The sequence below is a fragment of the Oncorhynchus keta genome, chromosome 2 (assembly GCF_023373465.1).
Source record: "Oncorhynchus keta strain PuntledgeMale-10-30-2019 chromosome 2, Oket_V2, whole genome shotgun sequence".
In the NCBI taxonomy this organism is placed as follows: domain Eukaryota; kingdom Metazoa; phylum Chordata; class Actinopteri; order Salmoniformes; family Salmonidae; genus Oncorhynchus; species Oncorhynchus keta.
Window position 1 is genome coordinate 39,181,455 of NC_068422.1, and position 22,954 is coordinate 39,204,408.

At 40.5% G+C, this 22,954-nt stretch overlaps 1 protein-coding gene across 1 annotated transcript in view; it reads right to left on the reverse strand.

Moving 5' to 3' along the window:
- The window catches only part of LOC118400216 (protocadherin-15-like), a 239,626-nt gene that overhangs the window by 205,865 nt on the left and 10,807 nt on the right, over positions 1-22,954 (reverse strand). Inside the window, exons 2-4 of the mRNA XM_035796860.2 lie at positions 17,384-17,502; positions 4,872-4,886; positions 4,470-4,535 (exon numbers count right to left, since the gene is read on the reverse strand). Coding sequence (XP_035652753.2) covers positions 4,470-4,535; positions 4,872-4,886; positions 17,384-17,474 — 172 coding nt within the window. The 5' untranslated portion in view covers positions 17,475-17,502. The remainder of the gene's footprint in view (positions 1-4,469; positions 4,536-4,871; positions 4,887-17,383; positions 17,503-22,954) is intronic.

Below are 22,954 nucleotides of genomic sequence, written 5' to 3' on the forward strand. Positions count from 1 at the left end.
AGGTTATTATCCCTCCACTTCTAAAACCAAAGTGCTGCGCGCCCCGGCATGTTAGAATCATCTTTGGCATCTTTGGCAGTGATTACAGTACAATATTTAACAGTTTTCGGCTTTTTAAATTATTCAAGCTCTATCAAGTTTATTTTGATTTTTAGTCATGCCATTTTTTTCAAGACGATTAAAGTCAACTTTAACTAGGTTACTCAGAAACATTCAATGCTGTGTTGGGAAGTAAGTCTAGTGTGTAATTGACCTTGCATTTCAGGTTATTGTCATACTGAAAGATGGATTTTTTTCATTTTCTGTTGGAAAGCAGACTGAACAAGGTTTTCCTCTAGGTCTTTGCCTCAGCTTAGCATTATTACTTTTCTTTTTACCCTGAAAAACCCCTTTGTCCTTGCCGATGACAATTATCCTTGAAAATATGAAGAGTGGTGCTCAGTGATTTTTTTGTTCGTTTTTTTGCCCCAAACATAATGCTTTGCATTCAGGCCACAAAGTTCATTTCATTGCCACATTTTTTGCAGTATTACTTTAGTGCTTTATTGCATAGAGGATGCATGTTTAAAAAATATATATTCTCTACAGGCTTCCTTCTATTAACTCCGTCATTTAGGTTAGTATTGTGGAGTAACTGGAATGTTGGTGATCCATCCTCAGTTACCTCAGTTTAAGTCAAAAACTGTTTTAAAATCACCATTGGCCTCACGGTGAAATCTTTGAGCGATTTTCTTCCTCTCCGTCAACTGAGTTAGGAAGGACTCTTGTATCTTTGTAGTGAATTGGTGTATTGATACAACATCCAACGTGTAACTAATAACTCCATCAAAGGGATGTTCAATGTTTAAAAAAAAAAAGTTTTATTTATGCGACACATTGGAAAACCTCCCTGGTCGTTGTCGTTGAATCTGTTTGAAATGCACTGCTCTACGAGGGACCTTACATATAATTGTATGTAGGGTACAGAGATGAGGTAGTCATTCAAAAATCATGTTAAACACCATTATTATACACAGAGTTAGTCCATGCAACTTATTATCTGACTTATTAACCACATTGTCACTCCTGAAGTTATTTAGTCTTGCCATAATAAAGGTGTTGAATACCTTTTGACTCAAGGCATTTAAGATTTAAGATTTTTTTTTGTAATAAAAAAAAATCTAACAACATAATTCCACTTTTACATTTTGGGTTGTATTGTGTTTACATCAGTGACACACAATCTACATGTAATCAATTCAGGCAACATTGCCCTATTTATATTGTGTAATATATTGATGGCCCCTACCAGATAGGCTATCCAAAGTCAAACCAATTTTGCCATGGTCGCACCCTGGCCGTCTGTAGCTAATTGGCTAAATAAGTTGGCTAGCTTGCGAGCTGGCCTATGCTACTTCCAGACAGAATATCTGTTTACGACTGTGTCGAGTTATCGAGAAGGATGAGTGACTAACTGTGTACTGTTTTGGCAGAGTGAGTGTACAAAAGCTTTCCACGTGCAAGCACACACACAAGACACTCATATAAAAGCACGTTTTAAAATCTTCTTTTCAGTTGCATTTCCTAATGAGGACGATTGAAAGCAAGGCTACGGTAAATCAGTAAAGGGAACTAGCTACGTGCTGATTTAGTTGACAATTTAGAAAAATGAATGAGCTCCAATCAGGATCACTTCCCAACGCGTTTCATATTAAATCAGTAAAATACACCAATATCCCATTATAATTAGAAATGTAAAGTATTATGAAATTAACACAAAGCCAACAAAACAGAGAAATAAAAAACAATTACATTTGAACCTTTTAATCTGTATTACTTATGTGGCTACAAAACTATTAGAGTAAAGTCAATTGTACTGTAGATAGAGACCACCTTTTTTAAGCAACTTAAAGGAGTGGATGCTGTTTTTGTGAAAATTTACCCCAGGATTTCATAAGAGAGATGTGAATCCAAAATGACAAATATACTGATAATTCTGAAACCTCAATCTAACATGGAAATGCTCTCACACTCTAGGAGAGGCAATTGAATAATGTAGTGGGGGCTGTAAAGTCATGTCAGAATAGACTTGAGAAAAGTAAAGGAAGTCAGAGGCATTTCTTTCTACTTATTATAAAATTGCATGGCAGTTGGTAATGTACTGTATGCTGTTCAGATGAGTTCTCTATTAGGGTTTTATATAATATTGGAAATATGAATAGAATGAGTATATTTCATTTGATTTAGTGATCCGTTTTGGGAGTTGATGTTCTCATTTGGTTTTCAGAAGAGAGAGGTTTTCACATGAAAAAGCACAAATCCAAACAAAGAATTTAAGTGCATGTAAATGAAGATGCAGAATTCTTGCTATACTTCAAACAAACTCATCTCTATAGCCTCTAATGAGGGTAAGTAATTTAGCACAAGAACACGGCTAATTAATCTGACCATTTATCTCAGCATAATGCTGTAATTGTGGCCTTTATTTACCCATCAAATGGAGGAATATGCTTCACAATATCAAAACACTACACTAGCAACCCCACTAGACTAAATGGGTGGACAGAGAGAGAAATATCAACTGGTGTTCTACCCTTCCACTAAAGATTTGATGTTCCACTGAATTAGCATGTAGATTCAAACACGAGGCCATTGTGATACATTATATAAAAAACGACAGTAAAATGGAAAGCCTGGGTAAATTATATGCACATTTTCATTTACTAGCACATCACATGCACGGAGGCAAGAATGCAAGCACCTACGCTATTAGAAAAGAGGTGCCATCTAGAACCAAAAAGGGTTCTTCAGATGTCCCCGTAAGAGAACCCTTTGAAGAATCATTGTTTGTTTCAGGTAGAACCCATTTGGTTCCAGCCGAAGAACCCTTTTGGAACCATTTTTTCCAAGAGTTTACAGTATGCACACTGTCCACACATTCTACCCTCTCTTTGCACCATTATCATCTCCCCCATACCCCTCTCAATCTCTCTCTTTCCCTCTCCCTCCCCTGGTCCTCTCTCTCTAATCCAGAGAAGAAGCAGGTGTTGGGACAAATCCCGTCCTTTCAGCCACACTCTCTAATTACATATTGCTGGCCTTGCAATTATTTTAACAGGGCACACACAGATATATGCACATTGCTTACACACACACACACACACACACACACACACACACACACACACACACACACACACACACACACACACACACACACACACACACACACACACACACACACACACACACACACACACACACACACACACACACACACACACACATAGTCACTCACTCCGTCTTTCTCTCTTTACTCTGCTGCCAGGCAGTTGAATCACAGAGAGACGGCTACAGAATACCAAACCAGCCTCTCAGCCAGAAAAAGTGAAGGCACATCACAGAATTACAACTAACATCGCAGCACTGAAACAAGAATAGTCAGAGCCCTTCTTTTAGCATAGTAACCATTCTATAATTACAGGACACAGTCATTACAGCTTCATATCAATGTGAGACCCTTAAAAATGTGTTATGCAACCAAAAGAAAAGAGGCAAACAGGTGTGCACCAGAGACAAAATAACACATCTAGATTTTCTTAATGTGTGAATGAAATAAAACAATTGAGAGTGTCTTACTTCACTGTCATGTTTCTGGGTAATTAGATATACTCTCCAGAGGAACGGGGAAAGATGGAATGCGAAAGGAGTCAGGGTTGCCATGTCCGCGGTTTTCCTGCATTGGGCTACTTCGAAAACAATGCAGAGGGTGAAAATGTATTGGTCGCGGGTTGCAGGTTTTTGGGCTACTTCATCGATTCGATAGGCTGCATGCCTATCGAATCGATGATTGGCTTTCTTGTATAGCTTTTCTTTAGCTAATGGACACATTTGTATTGGTAGGCCTGGTCTTTATTTTCTTATGTCAAGCCTAACATTTCACAAAGCTATACACGGTGTCGCAACGCAGCCTTCATTTCTCAGAACAAGAATAGACTGACAGGTTTCAGAAGAAAGTTATTTGTTTCTGGCCATTTTGAGCCTGTAATCGAACCCACAAATTCTGATGATCCAGATACTCAACTAGTCTAAAAAAGGACAGTTGCATTGCTTCTTTAATCAGGACGACAGTTTTCAGCTGTGCTAACATAATTGCATAATGTTTTTTTAATTAGCCTGTTAAAATGATAAACTTGGATTAGCGAACACAACGTGCCATTGCATCACAGGAGTGATGGTTGCTGATAATGGGCCTCTGTACGCCAATGTAGATATGTCATAAAAAAATGATCCGTTTCCAGCTAAAATAGTCATTTAAACCATTAACAATGTCTACACTGTACTTCTGATCAATTTGATGTTATTTTAAATGGACAAAAAATGTGCTTTTCTTTCAAAACCTAAGACATTTCTAAGTCACACTACTGTTCAGAAGTTTGGGGTATGTTATGAATGGCATATATTGAAGAGAAAACAAAGGCAGTACGTACCATTGGGGCTCTCTTCATCAATGGTCACTATGGTAGCAGGAGGGCCAGACCGGGACAGTTTACATTCTGTACGGTGGAGAGAGAAGGCAATAAAACAAACGCACCAATACCACAAAGAGCCTCAATGTCATAAGCTGATAGCAGCTGTCATAACTGGTTATGAATAGTTTCATCCTTTCTATTAATGTTGAAGCACGTTGATGGGTTGACGGACACTGATACAAAAGCACAGTGATGACCAACTCACAACAATACATGACGACAATACATGACAACCACGTGGGGTGACAACATGAGCACAGTGTTCAATACAGGGAGCTGCACAGATGGAAATGACTCTGAGCACACAGAGACAAAACAAGATAGAGAGAATTGAGGAAAAGTAAAGGGTTGCCCTCTTACCCTCGTACCGCCAGTCTGTAGAGATCAGAGTTAGTGGTGCCATAGGGAAAGCAGAAAAGGACCATGGGAAAAATGAATAGCATGAAATTGTTGGTTCGGAGAAGATGTTTGATGTTGGAGAGAAAAAACATTAGAGTAGAGGAAAAGGGAGGGGAGTGAAGGAATAGAGAGTAAGTTAATCATAATATCTAACAGCTCTACAAAATCTTCTAAATACAACTAAATACATCTTTGGATGGATGTTATTTGGCATGGAAGTAGGAAACACTTCTAAAGATACATTCATCACAACATAGTTAGCCTATTTTCTACATACAATTGTCTCTTGAAAATCATCCAAAGACAACACCATATTTCATTTAGTGTTGACATCTTGTCCAGGGTGTTGGTTTTCCAATATTCTCTGTCTGGGACTTTCCCCTCTCGGGTAAAATCCCGGAGTTAGAAGAGAATATCAGAGACGCTTCCTGATAACTGACCCACCCTTGGAATTCTGTATTCATACGAGTTCTGTATTCATACGACTCAACATTGCTTAGTCATACTGAACTCCCTAAATACCACAACCCGTAATGGTCTTCAGGTTGGTAATATGGTGTGAAACCTATTGTTGAAGTTGGTATAGACATATACACACACCACAGCAAAACTGCTTATAGATTTATCCACTTATCTGGCCGGCCAGGGCAAATCCTAAAAAGCTAAATTGTGAAGAAGTCAGGAGGTGTGTAGCGAGTTAACTTGATTCAATAGGAAAAGGGGTACGAGAGCCCAAAAGACGAGGGATAAATTGCCCAACCAGCAAGCACCAAAGCAAAGCTATTTGGAAGAGAACACAACAGACAGGAGGCAGCAGACACATACACCAGAGGGTAGGACTTTCCCTCTTGCTCGCACACGCACACGCCAACACAAACACAAACACACAAATGCATCATGAGAGTTAGACCAATTGTATAGAGAGTGATTACCAGTGAAAATCAATACAAACTGAGCAGGGGGAGTGGAAGCACCCAGCCAACCATTGTGCAACCAGCAAGCGCCAAAGCAAAGCTGTTTGGAAGAGAACACAACTTATCGTAATGAGAAAATGGACACAGAGGAGGAAAATGGAATTGGAGAGAAAGGGATGAGAGAGTGTGTGAGAGAAAGACCGATAGGAGAGGGAAGGACTCTCACTCTCCCTCTCTCTCGCACAAACACAAATACATAATGGGAGTTGGACCGATTTTATAGGGAATGATAACTAGTGAAAATCAATACAAACTGAGTAGTGGCAGTGGAAGCTGGAGAAAACCCCATAACGTATAGAACTAAAACTAAACTGCACCCTAAAACGTGCTGAGATCCTGTATCTTCTGCATCAAACACATGACTGGACACATCGTCAACACTGTCTCTCTGTAACCAGAGGCTGGGTATCGACCAGGACTACACAGGCCATGTCCAATTCAATGTGACCTAGAATGTAAGGTCATTGTTCATACATATAACTATGATGAATATCACAGTGATCCCTTCCTCCATAACTAGACACATCCTGTCCTCGCTCAGCGTGGAACAATCCTAAAAGTGGAGCCACGTAGTGGTACACTTAAAATTAAGTGTCTTTCTAACACCAACACTAGTGGCAACTGAGCTGCCACCAAGTTGAAGGAGACAAAACCTTAACTTGGCTGGAGTATTGAAACAAATCATCCTGAGATGTTTTAAAACATTACACGGTGTGTTGTAACACCACTTCATCAAGTATTGTGAAACACCTTGCAAGGGACATGGAGAACTAACAAAAAAGGTCATGTTTAGTGCAGAATTAGACACCTTCTCATTTGGTATTGTTTCCTCTCCTTAAAGTTTCTAAACACCATTATGATGTTTTCAAACCTGTCCAGAGCAGAAAGCAAACCCTTTTTTTGAAGTGTCGTACCGTTTAACATTGTTCTATGCACTTGATAATTTTCCATTATATACTATTTGGGCAGGCATTGTCATGCAATGTTCAAACCACCAGCAGTGTTGGGTAACTGAGGCATTCTGAAGGCTTCATTGCTTTCACCAAATTGAACCAGAAAACGGTTCATTACTCAGAGCTTCATTACCTGTTCACAATGCAGATTAGTGACATCTGCTGGTTAGCAATACATAGCAGCGTGTGATTATCAGATACACATTTCTTTCTCCACTTTCTCCGCCTGCCATATCAATTGTGTTATAGTCTCAGAAATGATTTTAACATTTTCTATCCAATGCTACCAATTATATGCATATCCTGGCTTCTCGCCATGAGCAACAGGCAGTTTACTTTGGGCACATCAGTCAGGCGGAAATTCAGGAAAATAGACCCAAGCTCTAAGAATATATATAGTGGGGCAAAAAAAGTATTTAGTGAGCCACCGATTGTGCATGTTCTCCCACTTAAAAAGATAAGAGAGGCCTGTAATTTTCATCAACTATGACAGACAAAATGAGAAAAAAAATCCAGAAAATCATATTGTAGGATTTTTAATGAATCTATTTGCAAATTATGGTGCAAAATAAGTATTTGGTCAATAACAAAAGTTTAATACTTTACTTTGTTATATACCCTTTGTTGGCAATGACAGAGGTCAAACATTTTCTGTAAGTCTACACAAGGTTTTCACACACTGTTGCTGGTATTTTGGCAAATTCCTCCATGCAGATCTCCTCTAGAGCAGTGATGTTTTGGGGCTGTTGCTGGGGAACACAGTCTTTCAACTCCCTCCCAAAATGTTCTATGGGGTTGAGATCTGGAACTTGAAATGCTTCTTACGAAGCCACTCCTTCATTGCCCGGGCGGTGTGTTTGGGATTATTGTCATGCTGAAAGGCTTTGTTACTTTGGTCCCAGCTCTGTGCAGGTCATTCACTAGGTCCCCCTGTGTGGTTCTGGGATTTTTGCTCACCGTTCTTGTGATCATTTTGACCCCACGGGGTGAGATCTTACGTGGAGCCCCAGATCGAGGGAGATTATCAGTGGTCTTGTATGTCTTCCATTTCCTAATAATTGCTCCCACAGTTAAATCATTTACCTTGTTTTCACTCAGGAGACTCCCAGTTAGATAGCAAATGTTCTTTTTTTCCAAAAATATTATTTTTGTAGGCGAAATAGCTCCGTTTGTTCTTCACGTTTGGCTGAGAAATTGACCTCAAAATGCAGTCACTACAATGCAAAACTTTTTTCCAAATTAGCTCCATAATATCGACAGAAACATGGCAAACGTTTTTTATCCACAAATGAAAATATTGCCCCCTAGTTACAAAAGGTTAAGAGGCTCCTCTGTCCTCCACTCGTTAACTGTATTAATGGCACCTGTTTGAACTTGTTATCGGTATAAAAGACACCTGTCCACAACCTCACACAGTCACACTCCAACCTCCACTATGACCAAGACAAAGGAGCTGTCAAAGGACACCAGAAACAAAATTGTAGAGCTGCACCAGGCTGGGAAGACTGAATCTGCAATAGGTAAGCAGCTTGGTTTGAAGAAATCAACTGTGGGAGCAATTATTAGGAAATGGAAGATATACAAGACCACTTATAATCTCCCTCGATCTGGGGCTCCACGCAAGATCTCACCATCAAAATGATCACACGGTGAGCAAAAATCCCAAAACCACACGGGGGGACCTAGTGAATGACCTGCAGAGAGCTGGGACCAAAGTAACAAAGCCTACCATCAGTAACACACTACGCCGCCAGGGACTCAAATCCTGCAGTGCCAGACGTGTACCCCTGCGTAAGCCAGTACATGTCCAGGCCCGTCTGAAGTTTTCTAGAGAGCATGTGTATGATCCAGAAAAAGATTGGAGGAATGTCATATGGTCAGATGAAACCAAAATATAACTTTTTGGTAAAAACTCAACTCGTCATGTTTGGAGGACAAAGAATGGTGAGTTGCATCCAAAGAACACCATACCTACTGTGAAGCATGGGGGTGGAAACATCATGCTTTGGGGCTGTTTTTCTGCAAAGGGACCAGGACGACTGATCCGTGTAAAGGAAAGAATGAATTGGGCCATGCATCGTGAGATTTTGAGTGAAAACCTCCTTCCATCAGCAAGGGCATTGAAGATGAAATGTGGCTGTGTCTTTCAGCATGACAATGATGCCAAACACACCGCCCGAGGAATGAAGGAGTGGCTTCGTAAGAAGCAGGATATCTGCATGGAGAAATGGGCCAAAATACCAGCAACAGTGTGTGAAAACCTTGTGAAGACTTACAGAAAACGTTTGACCTCTGTCATTGCCAACAAAGGGTATATACAAAAGTATTGAGATACACTTTTGTTAATGCCCAAATACTTATTTTCCACCATAATTCGCAAATACATTCATAAACTATGTCTGTCAAATTTGAAGTGTACCTATGATGGAAATTACAGGCCTCTCTCATCTTTTTAAGTGGGAGAACTTGCACAATTGGTGGCTGACTAAATACTTTTTTGCCCCACTGTATGTGCAAGCCTGCTTCTAAGGAAAATACCTTTAAATCAATTTATATCCCAGTCATGGAAAAAAGTAAGATCTTGCAGAAAAACAACCACCTCAAATCTGAAAAAGGTTACGTGTGTATCCATCCATCTCTGGGTCTGGTTCTTTTGTGAGAAAGATTATAAACGTTTGGTAATTGAAGTTTTGTAGCTTGAGGGGGAGTCAGTCTGTTGATTTGTGCAGGATATTAGTTTCTCAAATGAAAGCAAATTGCCCCGAGGTTCAAATTGTAATATTTATATTGTTCTTGGAGTAAGCTGTTGAAGTGTATAGTTCCTTGATTACCAATTACTGATAGAGTATTGCCTCTTTAACATTTCCAGTTTTCCTTCCCTACTTTCACTTATTTTATTGGGAAAAACAGATTTCCATTAAAGCAATGTTCCATTAGATTAACACAACAAAGCCTCTCTGTGTTTTTTGAGTTGGCTAATGAAACATTAGTCTAGCTGCTGCGCTGCTTGTTGATCAGATGAGTGACTCTCTGCTTTGGTAATCCTTATTGTGGATAAACGTTTGTTGTTGAATTAATTATTTTTAGATGGCTAATGCACTTTGCATTGTATGGAGGCACCTAGGTGAAGTTGCACAGTGCATGAGTGTCTCTCTGATTTTGTGATCCCAATGGTGCATAGAAGTTTGATGTTGAGATTGTTGTTCTTAAAATATGTCATTTTTTTCAGACAATTGTACCTTAATCAACTTTTTTCCCTGGTGTCAATTATTATATGATTGTTTCAGGTATAGGCTACATTGTATGGACCCATCTACACTTTAAAAATAGAAAGTCTAAAAACCCCATGATTGTCAAATGAAACCATGAGAAGTATTGCACCTAAGCTAAGATGTGGTGTTTGGAGGTTGTTTGAATGTAAACCCAATGTAAGTGTTTCAATAACCAGAATGTGTTTTAAAACAGAAATGTACAGTAGTACTCTGAAAGGGTCAAAGTGGTTCTTCAACCTGAATATTAGTGTTTTTAACCTCGGTGTACTCCCCCGCGGGACAGTTGAGTTAACTTAGATGTGATTAAACTTTTTGGGATAGGTAGCAGCATTTTCACTTTTGGATGAATAGCGTGCCCAGAGTGAACTGCCTCCTACTCTGTCCCAGATGCTAATATATGCATATTATTATTATTTGATAGGAAACACTCTGAAGTTTCTAAAACTGTTTGAATGATGTCTGTGAGTATAACAGAACTCATATGGCAGGCGAAATCCTGAGAAAAATCCAACCAGGAAGTGGGAAATCTGAGGTTTGTAGTTTTACAACTCAGCCCCCATTGAAGATACAGGGTGATATTAGTTATGTTTCACTTCCCAAGGCTTCCACTAGCTGTCAACAGTATTTTGTTTTGAGGATTCTACTCTGAAGGAGGGGCTCATAAGGGCTCTTTGAGTAAGTGGTCTGGCAGAGTGCCACAGCCTCGGCTTGGCGCGCTCACGTGAAAGGTAGGTACGTTCCACTTCATTTGTACAGACAAAGGAATTGTCCTGTTGGAACATTAATGAAGTTTTATGTTGAAAACATCCTAAAGAATGATTCCATACTTATGTTGCCATGTTTCTGCGGGCTGTAACTGAAGTTTTTGAACTTTTCGTCCAACGTTCGGCGGGACCTGAACGCGCTTTTGGATTTGTTTACCAAATGCCCTGACAAAATAAGATATTTGGAAATAACAGATGGACATTAACGAACAAATCAAAACATTTATGGTGGAACTGGGATTCCTGGGAATGCATTCTGATGAAGATCATCAAAGGGAAGTGAGTATTTAAAATGCTATTTCGGAGTATTTTCGACCTGTCCCCAAATGAATGTCATTGGTTCAGAGTTTTTGTTTTGCTATTTTAACCTGCGTGTTGTGATCGCGTTTGGTGTAGGGGGACAAAATACATTTATGCACCATAACACACAATGGCGCTCTCGCGTAGCCGGTTTGGGTTCCGTGTTCGTGTAGTAATTGTTCAGTCGTCTTCCTTGCTGTTTCTGTTAACTCTTTTATGTTGGATACATTAGATTACATTTAATCAAGAGCATACGTATATCCTTAATAGAAATGTTTAAACCTGTATTGTTGTAATGAATTTAGTGGCTGTTGCATGTTTTATTTCATGAAAACTTAAATCGTCTCATGATTAGATTTAGAATAGTGCCATTGTACAGTCTGGGGTCTGCAACCTGGGCCCATAGGCAAAATGACCATCACCAAGCCCACCAAAATGTGCATGGCAAAAGGAGGGATTAGGTGAGTAGTCCCTAATAGCCAGTATACTAGGTAGTATCTGGTCATATCCTATTACACTTTGACTATTTCATTTTTTTCAATTTCAGGTGGTTTCAAGTACGTTGTTTAGATTGGCTAACCACAGAGGCTGTTTTGCTTTGCAGAAGTACTCTCTACTGCGCCCTTCTTGGACCACTCCCTGACCTCTCAGTTCTCCAGATAGAAGAGGGGTACAACAACTTTGACCCTCTATCCAAGCCTTTGATCTGCAGCATGGGGATGTCTGCTGAAAAGCTTTCAGTCGACTCCCACTTTGGAAAGGTACAGGTGGGGAGCCTCTTGTCTTACCATCAGCCTCCAATCACAACGCGACACATAGTTCACCATATGGAGACACCACCATTCGCTTCACTGCCTGTTGATGGCTACAGACTGGTGAGCAACTTTCAAGGCTGCACATTTGTGCTCAGTGAAGAAGACCAGATTCACATTGTCTCTATATGTGAGCTTCGCAACAGCCCATAAAATAGAGGACTGACCTCGTCACGGTTCAGAGAGGCTTGCCTTGTGAGAGGGCTGACATCCGCAAGCAATCTAGCTGAAAGGATCCTCAAAGGCACAGCACAAACAGCTGACATGAAGAGGGGACTGGAGTTGGAAGCAGCTAGTGACTATTGCAATGTCAACTTCTCACCCTGTGGCCTCATCATACATCCTGATGTCCCTTGACTTGCATCTTCTCCTAATGGACTGGAGATTACCCAAATGTAAAGGGTTTTGTGGATTGCAAGTACGTTCACATGCATAACAGTGAACCTTCCCTGAAGAGGCAGCATGCCTACTATTGGCAAGTTCAAGGTCATCTCTAAATCGCTGGGTTGGAGTGGTGTGACTTTGTTGTTTGTGCGCATGAGGAAATTCTGTTCGAGAGAATACATAGAGACCCAGTGGTGTTCTCACTAATTAGAGAGAAGGGTGACTGGTACTACTTATATGTGTACATGCAAAAGTTCATAGGCTGGAAAGACTAAATAACAACAGACAGGCTCCTACAGTCTCCAATTAATGAAAGAGAAACAAACCAACAAATCTGTCTTTAATTTATTAATTAATCGTTTAAAATAATTCAGTAAATGTTTTCTGTTCTCTTGTCACTGTAAACATTTTGTGTTTGGAGTATAAGCAGTAGTGTTTATCATCAATAAATGGACTACAGGGTGTTAGACAATGTGGATGGTCACAGCAAAAAAAGGAAAGATGCATTGCAGTAGTAGCTCATTGTTCCTTGGCTCATGCCTTCACAACAGGCACACACTGGTAGTTTTATGAGAAAGCAAGCCACAGCCCAGATGCAGTTGATGCTTCCCATCAGTAACATGAGGATCTCATGGACATGGTAGTTATTCCACTGGAATAGCAAAGGTACTGCTCCCTTCTTCAGATGTCGAAGCCAACTAGAAGGTTAAAATAAATCTTAATTCCCTAACTTTCAATAAAGATGCCGCACCAACTAATAACGTTAATGATAGCACTTACGTTAGCTAGGTACTGGTAGCTAATGTTTGCTAGCTAAAGAGACAAAAAAAGACACAGAACACAATCAAATGACAAAAATCACTAACTGACAGATAAACAGAATTTTCAACAAGAAGGATAAAAAACACAACATAAATATGATTATATTTATATACTGAGGTAATGATATCAGGCTGACAGGACGGGATCGGGACAGGAAGCTATGTATCGGCTAGGACGTTGAGCAGAAGTGGGCGTTGCTACGTTGTGCGAAAGGTCTATGCTTAGGCTGCGGTTCAATCTCATAAATGACACACCCTCGCCTACTTACTCTCACCTTATGCCCTTGGGAGAATCCCTGTCACCATCTTGGAGGGCGGTCCAAATGATTAGCCAAGCAAGAGACGTTTGCAACGTAAGCCCCTCAGCCCTCTTTTTTTAGTCGAGTTTGCGTGTGTGCAATTATGTTCACTTCGGGGCCTGAATCTCCCCATAATTAAATTTGTGACGATTGTAAATCCGCTAAGAAATGTCAGCCAAAAATGAAAACCTCAACGTCAATATATGGAGTCAACAAACAAGTGTAAGTAAAAACTAATATGAATAACGGCATGAATATGACGGCAGAAACACGTCTCATATAAGTAATGATGTTTTTGTTTGGTTAGCTTTTGGAAATTGTGGAAATAAAACATTTTCCTTCTTCAGAAGTTCCAGCTAGGCAGGCTGTTATTTATCTAATTAATTTGCTAGCTTTCGTACAGTAGGCATTTATTCATAATTATATATTTAATGTGAGTAGACATGCAATCATAATTGACTGTAGCGCATATAAAGCACCCACAAGCTACCGGTGGCTGAAAACACAATCATTGCGGGATGAATGAGTGACAAATTTCCGGGCAAGGGCGGTACATTTAAAAAACTGTATACTCGTCAGACATCATGATATGTCATCAGAAGTGTTCACTTCATTTGAGGGCTGAGGGTGTGTGTGTGTGTCTTGTAAGTGTTTGGACTACAACCTTACATTGCTGAAGACTGTGTACCTCTAGCCAAAATCATGTAAAAGTTATGCCAAAACATTCCAGAGCTATGTTTTTTTTCTGCAGCGGATTTGTGTGCATGTTGAGGGTTGTTTTAAACTTCTCACGAGCCGTTATTTTGGGGTTTGATAACAAACAACATTGTTGAGCTGGCTAGACATTTTACCTAGCTAGCTGGCAAACTGATAACTTGACCACTGACTAAGTTATGCACAAATGTGGATGGCACAGGAAGAACTGAAAAGGAATAGGCTATTCAAAGAGATGCTTTAAAGGTAGGATGAATATGCAAGAGTGGAGTGTGTGTGCGCGTGCGTGTGTGTGAGAGAGGACATGAGAGGGAGGTCTATGTGTTTAAAGGTATCTGAACAGTACAGATTGTTCCAGTGTTTCCATAACGTTGGAAAAGTTTTAAAGCTCTTTGTTCTTTGTATCCATAGAGACAGTAATTTTTTTCCTAAAATCACAGTCATTTAGAATGCCTAAAGCTTTAACATTACTTAGAACTGTTTGTGTGTAGATGAGCGGAAATCCACTTTTGACTGAGGATGATAGATAAATAGTGTAGAAGGAAATTTGACCATAATATAATCTTCAATCAGACTGCATTACCATGTCAATGCTATACTCTCATAAGTGTATCCAATGAGTTTAGTCAATGTAGCAAGCCTTGCATCCCCACTTGGAATACTATCAGTTACATGTGTCCAAGGTAACCATTATGTAATTGTTAAGAGGCTGAGAGACAAGGAGCTAATATCTTGCAAAAAAATGGTCTAGCATTAAATGATTGAGGTAACCTTAGCTCAGATCTGCACAGTTAGAGGCCAAGTGTATGCTATGTGTAGTGTAAATAACATTAGGCCATTCACAAAATAATAATTAAAGGAATATTACTCAGAAATATGAGGACTATTGTTCGTAAGCATTTAAAAGCAATCAGATCTATTACAGTTATGCAATAAAAATGCAATTATCAAACGGTACATATGAGAAGTCTTCAATGTCAAAAGATACAAAATATCTAAAAGTCTATAGGCTAAGTATAATAGCAGATTATAGTGTAATGGAACCCTACACCAGGAGACTGGTTTTCAAAGACGCCATGAACAAAGTTTCAACCCTGCTTTTATACTTCTAAGAGTTTCCCAGTAACAATAAATGCATAGCACTTACAGTACAATAAAGCATAGAGCTACCCTCCTGTAGGTTTTCGCTCCAACCCCAGTTGTAACTAACCTGATTCCGTTTATCAACCAACTAATTGTTAGAATCAGGTGCACAATATTAGGGTTGGAGTGAAAACCTACAGGATGGTAAGCTCTCCAGTAACATGGTTTGGAGAGCCCTGAGGGTTACCTTCCAAGCAAGTTTGAGGAGTTAGCTTTGGCCAACCTCTGAGTTGAAATCAGCATAACCAGTCATACAAAAGTGGCTCACGTTTTAGCCAGCTACATTTCTATGGCAATGAATCCTTCAGATCTAACCTGCTCCGGGGTAGGCTAACTCCACTTACCCTGAATGAAATGACTGAGCCAAGAGTTGAGGAACAATGGAATCAGATTCCCTCCCTCTTGCAACGATTGTGCCATCATTCACTTCATTTAGTAATGACTGAATCCTTTTTAATCAAGCAATGTAACACTTTTGAATGACTTAATAAAACAATGATAACTTGTGCACTGATAAGCTCACCAAAGCTCGCCAATTTGCAAGATTAAATTAAAGAAATGTTGATTTCAGCACAAATTGAAATGCGGCACTGACTCAACCATGGATTGATGTTTCACCGTTTTCTCAATGAAGAGTTTGGCGTTCGACTAGCCATGTGCGACAGTTCCAAGACTGCTAGAGTGAGTGGCAGGCGGACGAGCAAATGTATGGACATATACCAGGAGCTGTGCCAGGCCCACCATGACTGTTGACTCATCCAGCTGTAACGCATAGAATTCAGTGGCTTGTATGCGAAGCAGTCATTTTTTCAAAACATCTCCCTGCCATGTCACTGATGCGTCCTGAAACAGAGTTGTTTGATGGAGAAATTCTCTGTATAGTTTTTTTGGCCTTTTCCCCTAGCATTGTCCCAGCAATATCTGCGGCAGCAGGAAGAATTAAGTCCTCCACAATAGTACGGAGCTTGCCTGTCCTAGCCACTCGGTAGCGCACTATATCTGTTGCTTTTACCACTCGAAAGTCGTCTTAATTCTCGCTCAAAAAACCCCCTTGGCTTATTTTTCAAATTGGCATGTTTTGTTTCTAAATGTCTGCGCAAGAGTGAAGGTTTCATCGAGTTGTGAGATAATACTTTGCACATATAAAACACTGTGGCTGAGGAAAGGCACTACTCCCAATATACTGTAAGTGAACCGCAAATCAATGTAGATCTCGATGGTTCACCTCTTCGATGGTCCAACGTCCTGTCTGTTGTTCTGTGCTTTCCCGGGTAAGGGGGCAGCTCTTCGGTTGCATCAGATTCACAACTGTCAGTGTCCATGCTATTACTGACGATAGCATTGGATGTGCTCATGGAAGCAGAACAACCTGTGTCGTTGACAGGTGTAGGTGTAGTACTGCTGGTAGTAGCAGTACTACAATGGACTGTTTGAAAATGTGAAGATTGTCATTTTTATTTATTTTTATTTTTATGTGAATCACATTTTTATTTGGCGTACCCCCAATGGCATTGCGAGTGCCCCTGGGAATACCCCAGTTTGGTAATACCTGCTCTAATCAAACCGAATTGCACCACATTTTTCCTGCATCGTATCGGAGCCCATGTATCCTAAATAGAATAGAATAGACACTTAATTGTAAATTGTATGAAAATGTATTGATTTGCTGTCACAATACCCTACTTCACACATGCCGTTAAAAAAATGTCATTATCTCCAGTGCAATACCTGTGTAAACATATATGAAAACAGCACGTTTCTCCATTTTGTAGAACAAAATATTAAGTTAAAAAGTTCGACCTGATGACATCGTCAAATGTAAAAACCTTTTAAAACAGGGATTTTCTAACACTATCAGATTCGCAGTGGTGTTATGTTATGTCACAGAGAAGCATTTTTTAGGACCTTCTTATCTTTTTAACCATTGATCATAGAAATGTTGGTTTCACATTTGTAGACACTGGTTTAGTGCTGGAGATGATGAATATGAGGTTGAAAAGTGGTGGAATTTCCTTTTAAGGCATGTCTGTACTGTACCTTCTGTGTCCTGGGCCCAGCTGTAGGTGGCCAGACAGAGAAGTGCCATGTCTATCCCCAGCCATCTGAAGTGACAGGACCCTCGTCGCATCTTCTGTCAAACGTTATTGCTTGCCCACCTGGACGGAAGGAAAAGAGAGACACTTTCAATTTTACTAGTCAGAGATAGCACATTTGAGCCCACATATCCCTGTCCAGCACACACCTGTCCAACGCACACAGACACACAGAAACAGACATAAATGCACACACACACACACATACAACATACAGAACACCCAAGGTTGTTACTGCATTGTGCTTATTCAGGGACACATGTGTAGGCAATGTGTGTGCTGCTCACATTCTGTGTGTATAGTTCCCATGGGTATGTCACTATGAGTGAATTCGGTAGACATCACATTATCCCAACACAGTAAGTCGTAGACATTTTAAATGGATCTATTCAAGTCCTCACTGAAGACATCTACTATCAATGTAGACCACCTAGTGTGTGTTCTTGTCACTGTATGTAGCCTATGTGAATGAATTGCACATTACTCAGAACATACACGTATTTCCCTACACAGAGGCAAGGTGTCTCAGAGAAGAATATAAGTGTTTTTGCTTTTGTCTATCAAGGGTATTTTGAGTCACAACTTCCTCAGTCGGCTTATTCTGGGGGAAGGAGATAAGATGGAAAATGTGCTTTTAAACCATACTGATGCCAGGGCAAGCAGTCACAGATAATGTATCACCTGGACCATATCAATGGCCTATCAATGACATGTTTAACACAATCAGCATCTCTGTCAGTCATCTTAGCACACATCCTGACAGAAACATTATTTGTCAGGACGTTACATGCTTACGCACACACTTGCAAGCCCACATACAGACATCAAGACTAACAGACACAGAAACACACACACACATTTTACATATAACTAGCAGATTACAGAAGGGGAAAATGGATAGCAAACCCATGCAGCTGTTTTCTTCTGCCACATTTATTTCTTCTCCTTCCACATTTTTTCCTACAACCTATTCTCTCTCTCTCTCTCTCTCTCTCTCTCTCTCTCTCTCTCTCTCTCTCTCTCTCTCTCTCTCTCCCTCTTTCTCTTTCTTTCTCTTTCACAAAATGTCTATCTGTCTTAACAGGGCTGATCAGGAGACATTTGAAGCCAGACTTCAGGGCCTAGGAACCCTGGAGAGGAGGGCCATCTTTCAGGATTCTCCCTAGATGACATCCTGGCTGAGCCTTAGCTGCCATATCCTCCCTGTTGTCACGAGGATAAATACATCCATGTGACTATAGGAGAAGAGAACAAGGGGTGCACAAACTTGGAGGCATTGTGACTCAACTGAATATTCTCCTGGCCCACAAGGTCGACAAAGCAATGATCATGTTTCTAAAGGAACATACTGACAGGAACATACAAGGGGAAGATGGAGGTGCAATGAGAGAGTTGATGGTTGATGTCCTGTCTCCTTAGCTTCCTTTGCTTATCACAATTGATCACAGAAATACCTCAACGGTATGATGGAACACTGAATGTGTATCCTTTAACTATGTCCTTTACTTTGGATGAGACTGTTTCCACAAGGACAAAGGACAACATATGGGGAAACTAAAAAACAACATGATTCTCATCCTCTCATCCTATACCAGATAGTGGTTATTTGGTTTGTAACAAGAGTGAAACCCTTGTTGGTGCTATATATTAAAACACTTTGTTAAAGGTTCAATAAAGAACCATGCTCATAACATTCGAATTGGAACGTGTATGGTGTTATAAATAACATTTTGTTTTAAAGGTTCAATAAAGAACCATGTTCATAACATTCGAATTGGAACGTGTATGGTGTTATAAATAACAATTTTTTTAAAGGTTTTATAAAGAACCAATCCAAAAATATTCAATATTGCACCAAAAAAGGGTTTCGCTATGGTTACAACCGTTTTTGGGGCTATATAGGACCCTTTTTTATGGTTATTTATAGAACCTTTATGGAGAATGATTCTATAAAGAACCATTCTCAATCGGAAGGGTCATTTGTACCCAACTCCATATTAATGCCCAGGATTTTGGAATGAGATGTTTGACAAGCAGGTGTCCACATACCTTTAGTCATGTAGTGTATGTGTGTGTTTTCTATACCTGTTCACTCCTCTCCCTGTAGGCTTTACAGACGACCCCCACCCCTTGGCTGCAACCCTTCTAATTTAGTGTACCCTGTGCGCACAACCCATGTGGAATTCCTGGTCTCTGGCAGCATTTGGAACTGCCGATCTGTGGTCAAGAAAGCCAAGTTCATCTAAACCTATGCTGCCCTTCACCCTTGACTTTTTAGGTCTGACGGAGACATGGCTCATCCCAGTGAACACTGCTTCTCCAGTTGTTGTCTGACTACGTTTTCTCTCATAGTCTGAGAACATCTGGTCATCGTAGTGGTGGCACAGGGCTACTCATTTCTCATAGGTGTTGTTTAATTTATTTTTTAATTCCATGCTGTCACTGTCACTTGTCCACTCAAGCATATCATTGTTGTCATATGTTGCCCACCAGGTATCCTTAGAGTTCCTCAATGAGCTTGACACCTTGAAAAACAAATTTCCTGACGCTGGCTCACCGCTCTTCGTACTTGATGACTTCAACCTACAGACGTCTGCCTTCGATTCATTTCTTTCCAACTCTCTCTTTCCCCTCCTTGACTCTTTTGACCTTACCCTTTCTAAGTCCCCTCCCCCTCACAAGGCAGACAATACACTTGATATCATCTTTACTAGAGGCTGTTCGCCTACTAATCTCACTGCAAACCCTCTCCAGGTCTCTGATCACTACATTGTTTCCTTTTCTGTGTCCCTTTTCTCTAACCTTAGCCAATCAGCCCCTACCCAGATGGTCATGCGCTGTCGCAATCTTCGCTCTCTATATCCCACTATTCTCTCCTCTTCTATCCTATCATCTCGCCCTTCTGCTAAATCCTTCTCCTCCTGTCTCCTCTTCGGCTATACGCTCCTTCCTTTCAGCATCCTATGACTCACACTGTCTCCTTTTCTCCCGGCCGGCTTGGCCCTTATCTCCTGCTCCGTAGTTGAGTGATTCATTGCGGACTCACAGAACAGCGCTGCAAGCAGCCGAGTTAAACTAAACTTCCAGAGGAACAATCATCCTTTCTCTCCCTCCTCTCTACCTTCTCTTCCTCTGTATTCACTGTAAATACAACTTTCTATCGCTCTAAATTTCAAGCTTTTGCCTCTGACCCTAGGTAACTCTTTCCACCTTCTCCTCCCTACTTAATCTTCCGGCCCCTCCCCTCCCTACTCACTCCCTGTGACGACTTTGTCAACCACTATGAAAAGAAGGTTGACGACATCCGCTCCTCATTCACTCAGCTTATTGAGTCCACTGGTCCCACTCACACATAACTACCCTACGCCTTGACCTCGTTCTCCCCTCTCTCTCGAGATGAAATCCTGCGAATAGTGAGGTCCGACCTGCCCACTTGACCCCATCACCTCCTCCCTTATCTAATCCATCTCTGGAGACCTTCTCCCATTCCTCACTTCCCTCAATTCATCCCTGACCACTGTCTGTGTTCCCTCTGACTTCAAAATGACCTGAGTTGCTCCCCTCCTGAAGAAACCAACATTCGACTACTCTGACGTCAGGTATCCCTTTATTTTCTTTCCAAAACACTTGAGTGTGCTGTCTCTGACCAAATCTCTCGCTCTCTCAGAACGATCTTCTTGACCCTAACCAGTCAGACTTCAAGACTGGTCACTCAACCGAGACTGCTCTTCTCTGTGTCATGGAGGCCCTCCACACTGCCAAAGCTGACCCTCTCTCCTTTGTTCTCATCCTCCTAGATCTATCTGCTGCATTCAACACCATGAACCATGATATCCTCCTCTTAATCCTCCCATCTGCACACTCAGGCCGCTCCTACCAGGTGACGTGGAGAGGATCTGTGTCTGCACCATGTACTCTCACTACTTGTGTCTCACAGGGCTCGGTCCAATTCGACCGTAACACAGCAGGGGGGTTAAGAACAAATTCTTATTTACAATGACGGCCTACCCGGACGATGCTGGGCCTTTTTAAAACAATTCCACCCCCACCCTCAGTTTAGACAGGGCTTAGACCAGGCCTGTGCAATTATTTTCCATGGAAGGCCACATTAGAATACATTTTTGGACCTGAATCATATTACAGGATTTTACATGTGTATGACTGTGTTGACAGATATATCTACTGTAAATCATGTAAAAAACATACGAAAGAGAGAGCGCTCAACATTACATTTCAACTAGAGGTCGACCGACTAATCGTAATGGCCGATTAATTAGGGCCAAGTTTTCATAACATTCGGAAATCTGTATTTTTTGGAGGCGATTTGACGATTTTTTTAATTTTTTTTAATTTTTTTGTATACCTTTATTTAATCTTTATTTAACTAGGCAAGTCAGTTATGAACAAATTGTTATTTTCAATGACGGCCTAGGAACAGTGGGTTGACTGCCTTGTTCAGGGGCAGAAGGACAGATTTTCACATTGTCAACTCGGGGGATCCAATCTTGCAACCTTACAGTAAACTAGTCCAACGCAATAACGACCTGCCTCTCTCTCGTTGCAATCCACAAGGAGACTACCTGTTACGCGAATGCAGTAAGCCAAGGTAAGTTGCTAGCATTAAACTTATTATAAAAAACAATCAATCATACACATGGTTGATGATATTACTAGATATTATCTAGTGTGTCCTGCGTTGCATATAATCTGACTGAGCATACAAGCATACAAGTATCTGACTGAGCGGTGATAGGGAGAAGCAGGCGCGTAAACATTCATTCAAACAGCACTTTTGTGCATTTTGCCAGCAGCTCTTCATGGTGCTTAAAGCATTGCGCTGTTTATGACTTCAAGCCTATCAACTCCCGAGATGAGGCTTGTGTAACCGAAGTGAAATGGCTAGCTAGTTAGTGCACGCTAATTGTCGTTGTGTTGCTGGTTCTAGTCCAGGGAGGAGCGAGGAGAGGGACGGAAGCTATACTGTTACACTGGCAATACTAAAGTGCCTATAAGAACATCCAATAGTCAAGGTTAATGAAATACAAATGGTATAGAGGGAAATAGTCCTATAATTCCTATAATAACTACAACCTAAAACTTCTTACCTGACTCATGTTAAAACCTGTTGGGGCTAGGGGGGGAAAAGGAGTTCCCTAAAGGGAACACCCCCTCCCATTCAGCTGAAAAAAAATATTATTTAGAAATATTTAACTTTCACAGATTACCAAGTCCAATACAGCAAATGAAAGATAAACAACTTGTTAATCTACCTATCGTGTCCAATTTTTTTTATGTTTTACAGCGAAAACACAACATATATTTATGTTAGATGACCACCAAATTCAAAAACACACAGAGCGATATTTCACAGTCACAAAAGCATAAATATAGATACAATGAATCACTAAACTTTGATTATCTCCATCAGATGACACGCATAGGACATCATGTTATACATGTATTGTGTGTTTTGTTCGATAATGTGCATATATATATATAAAATCTCAGATTACAT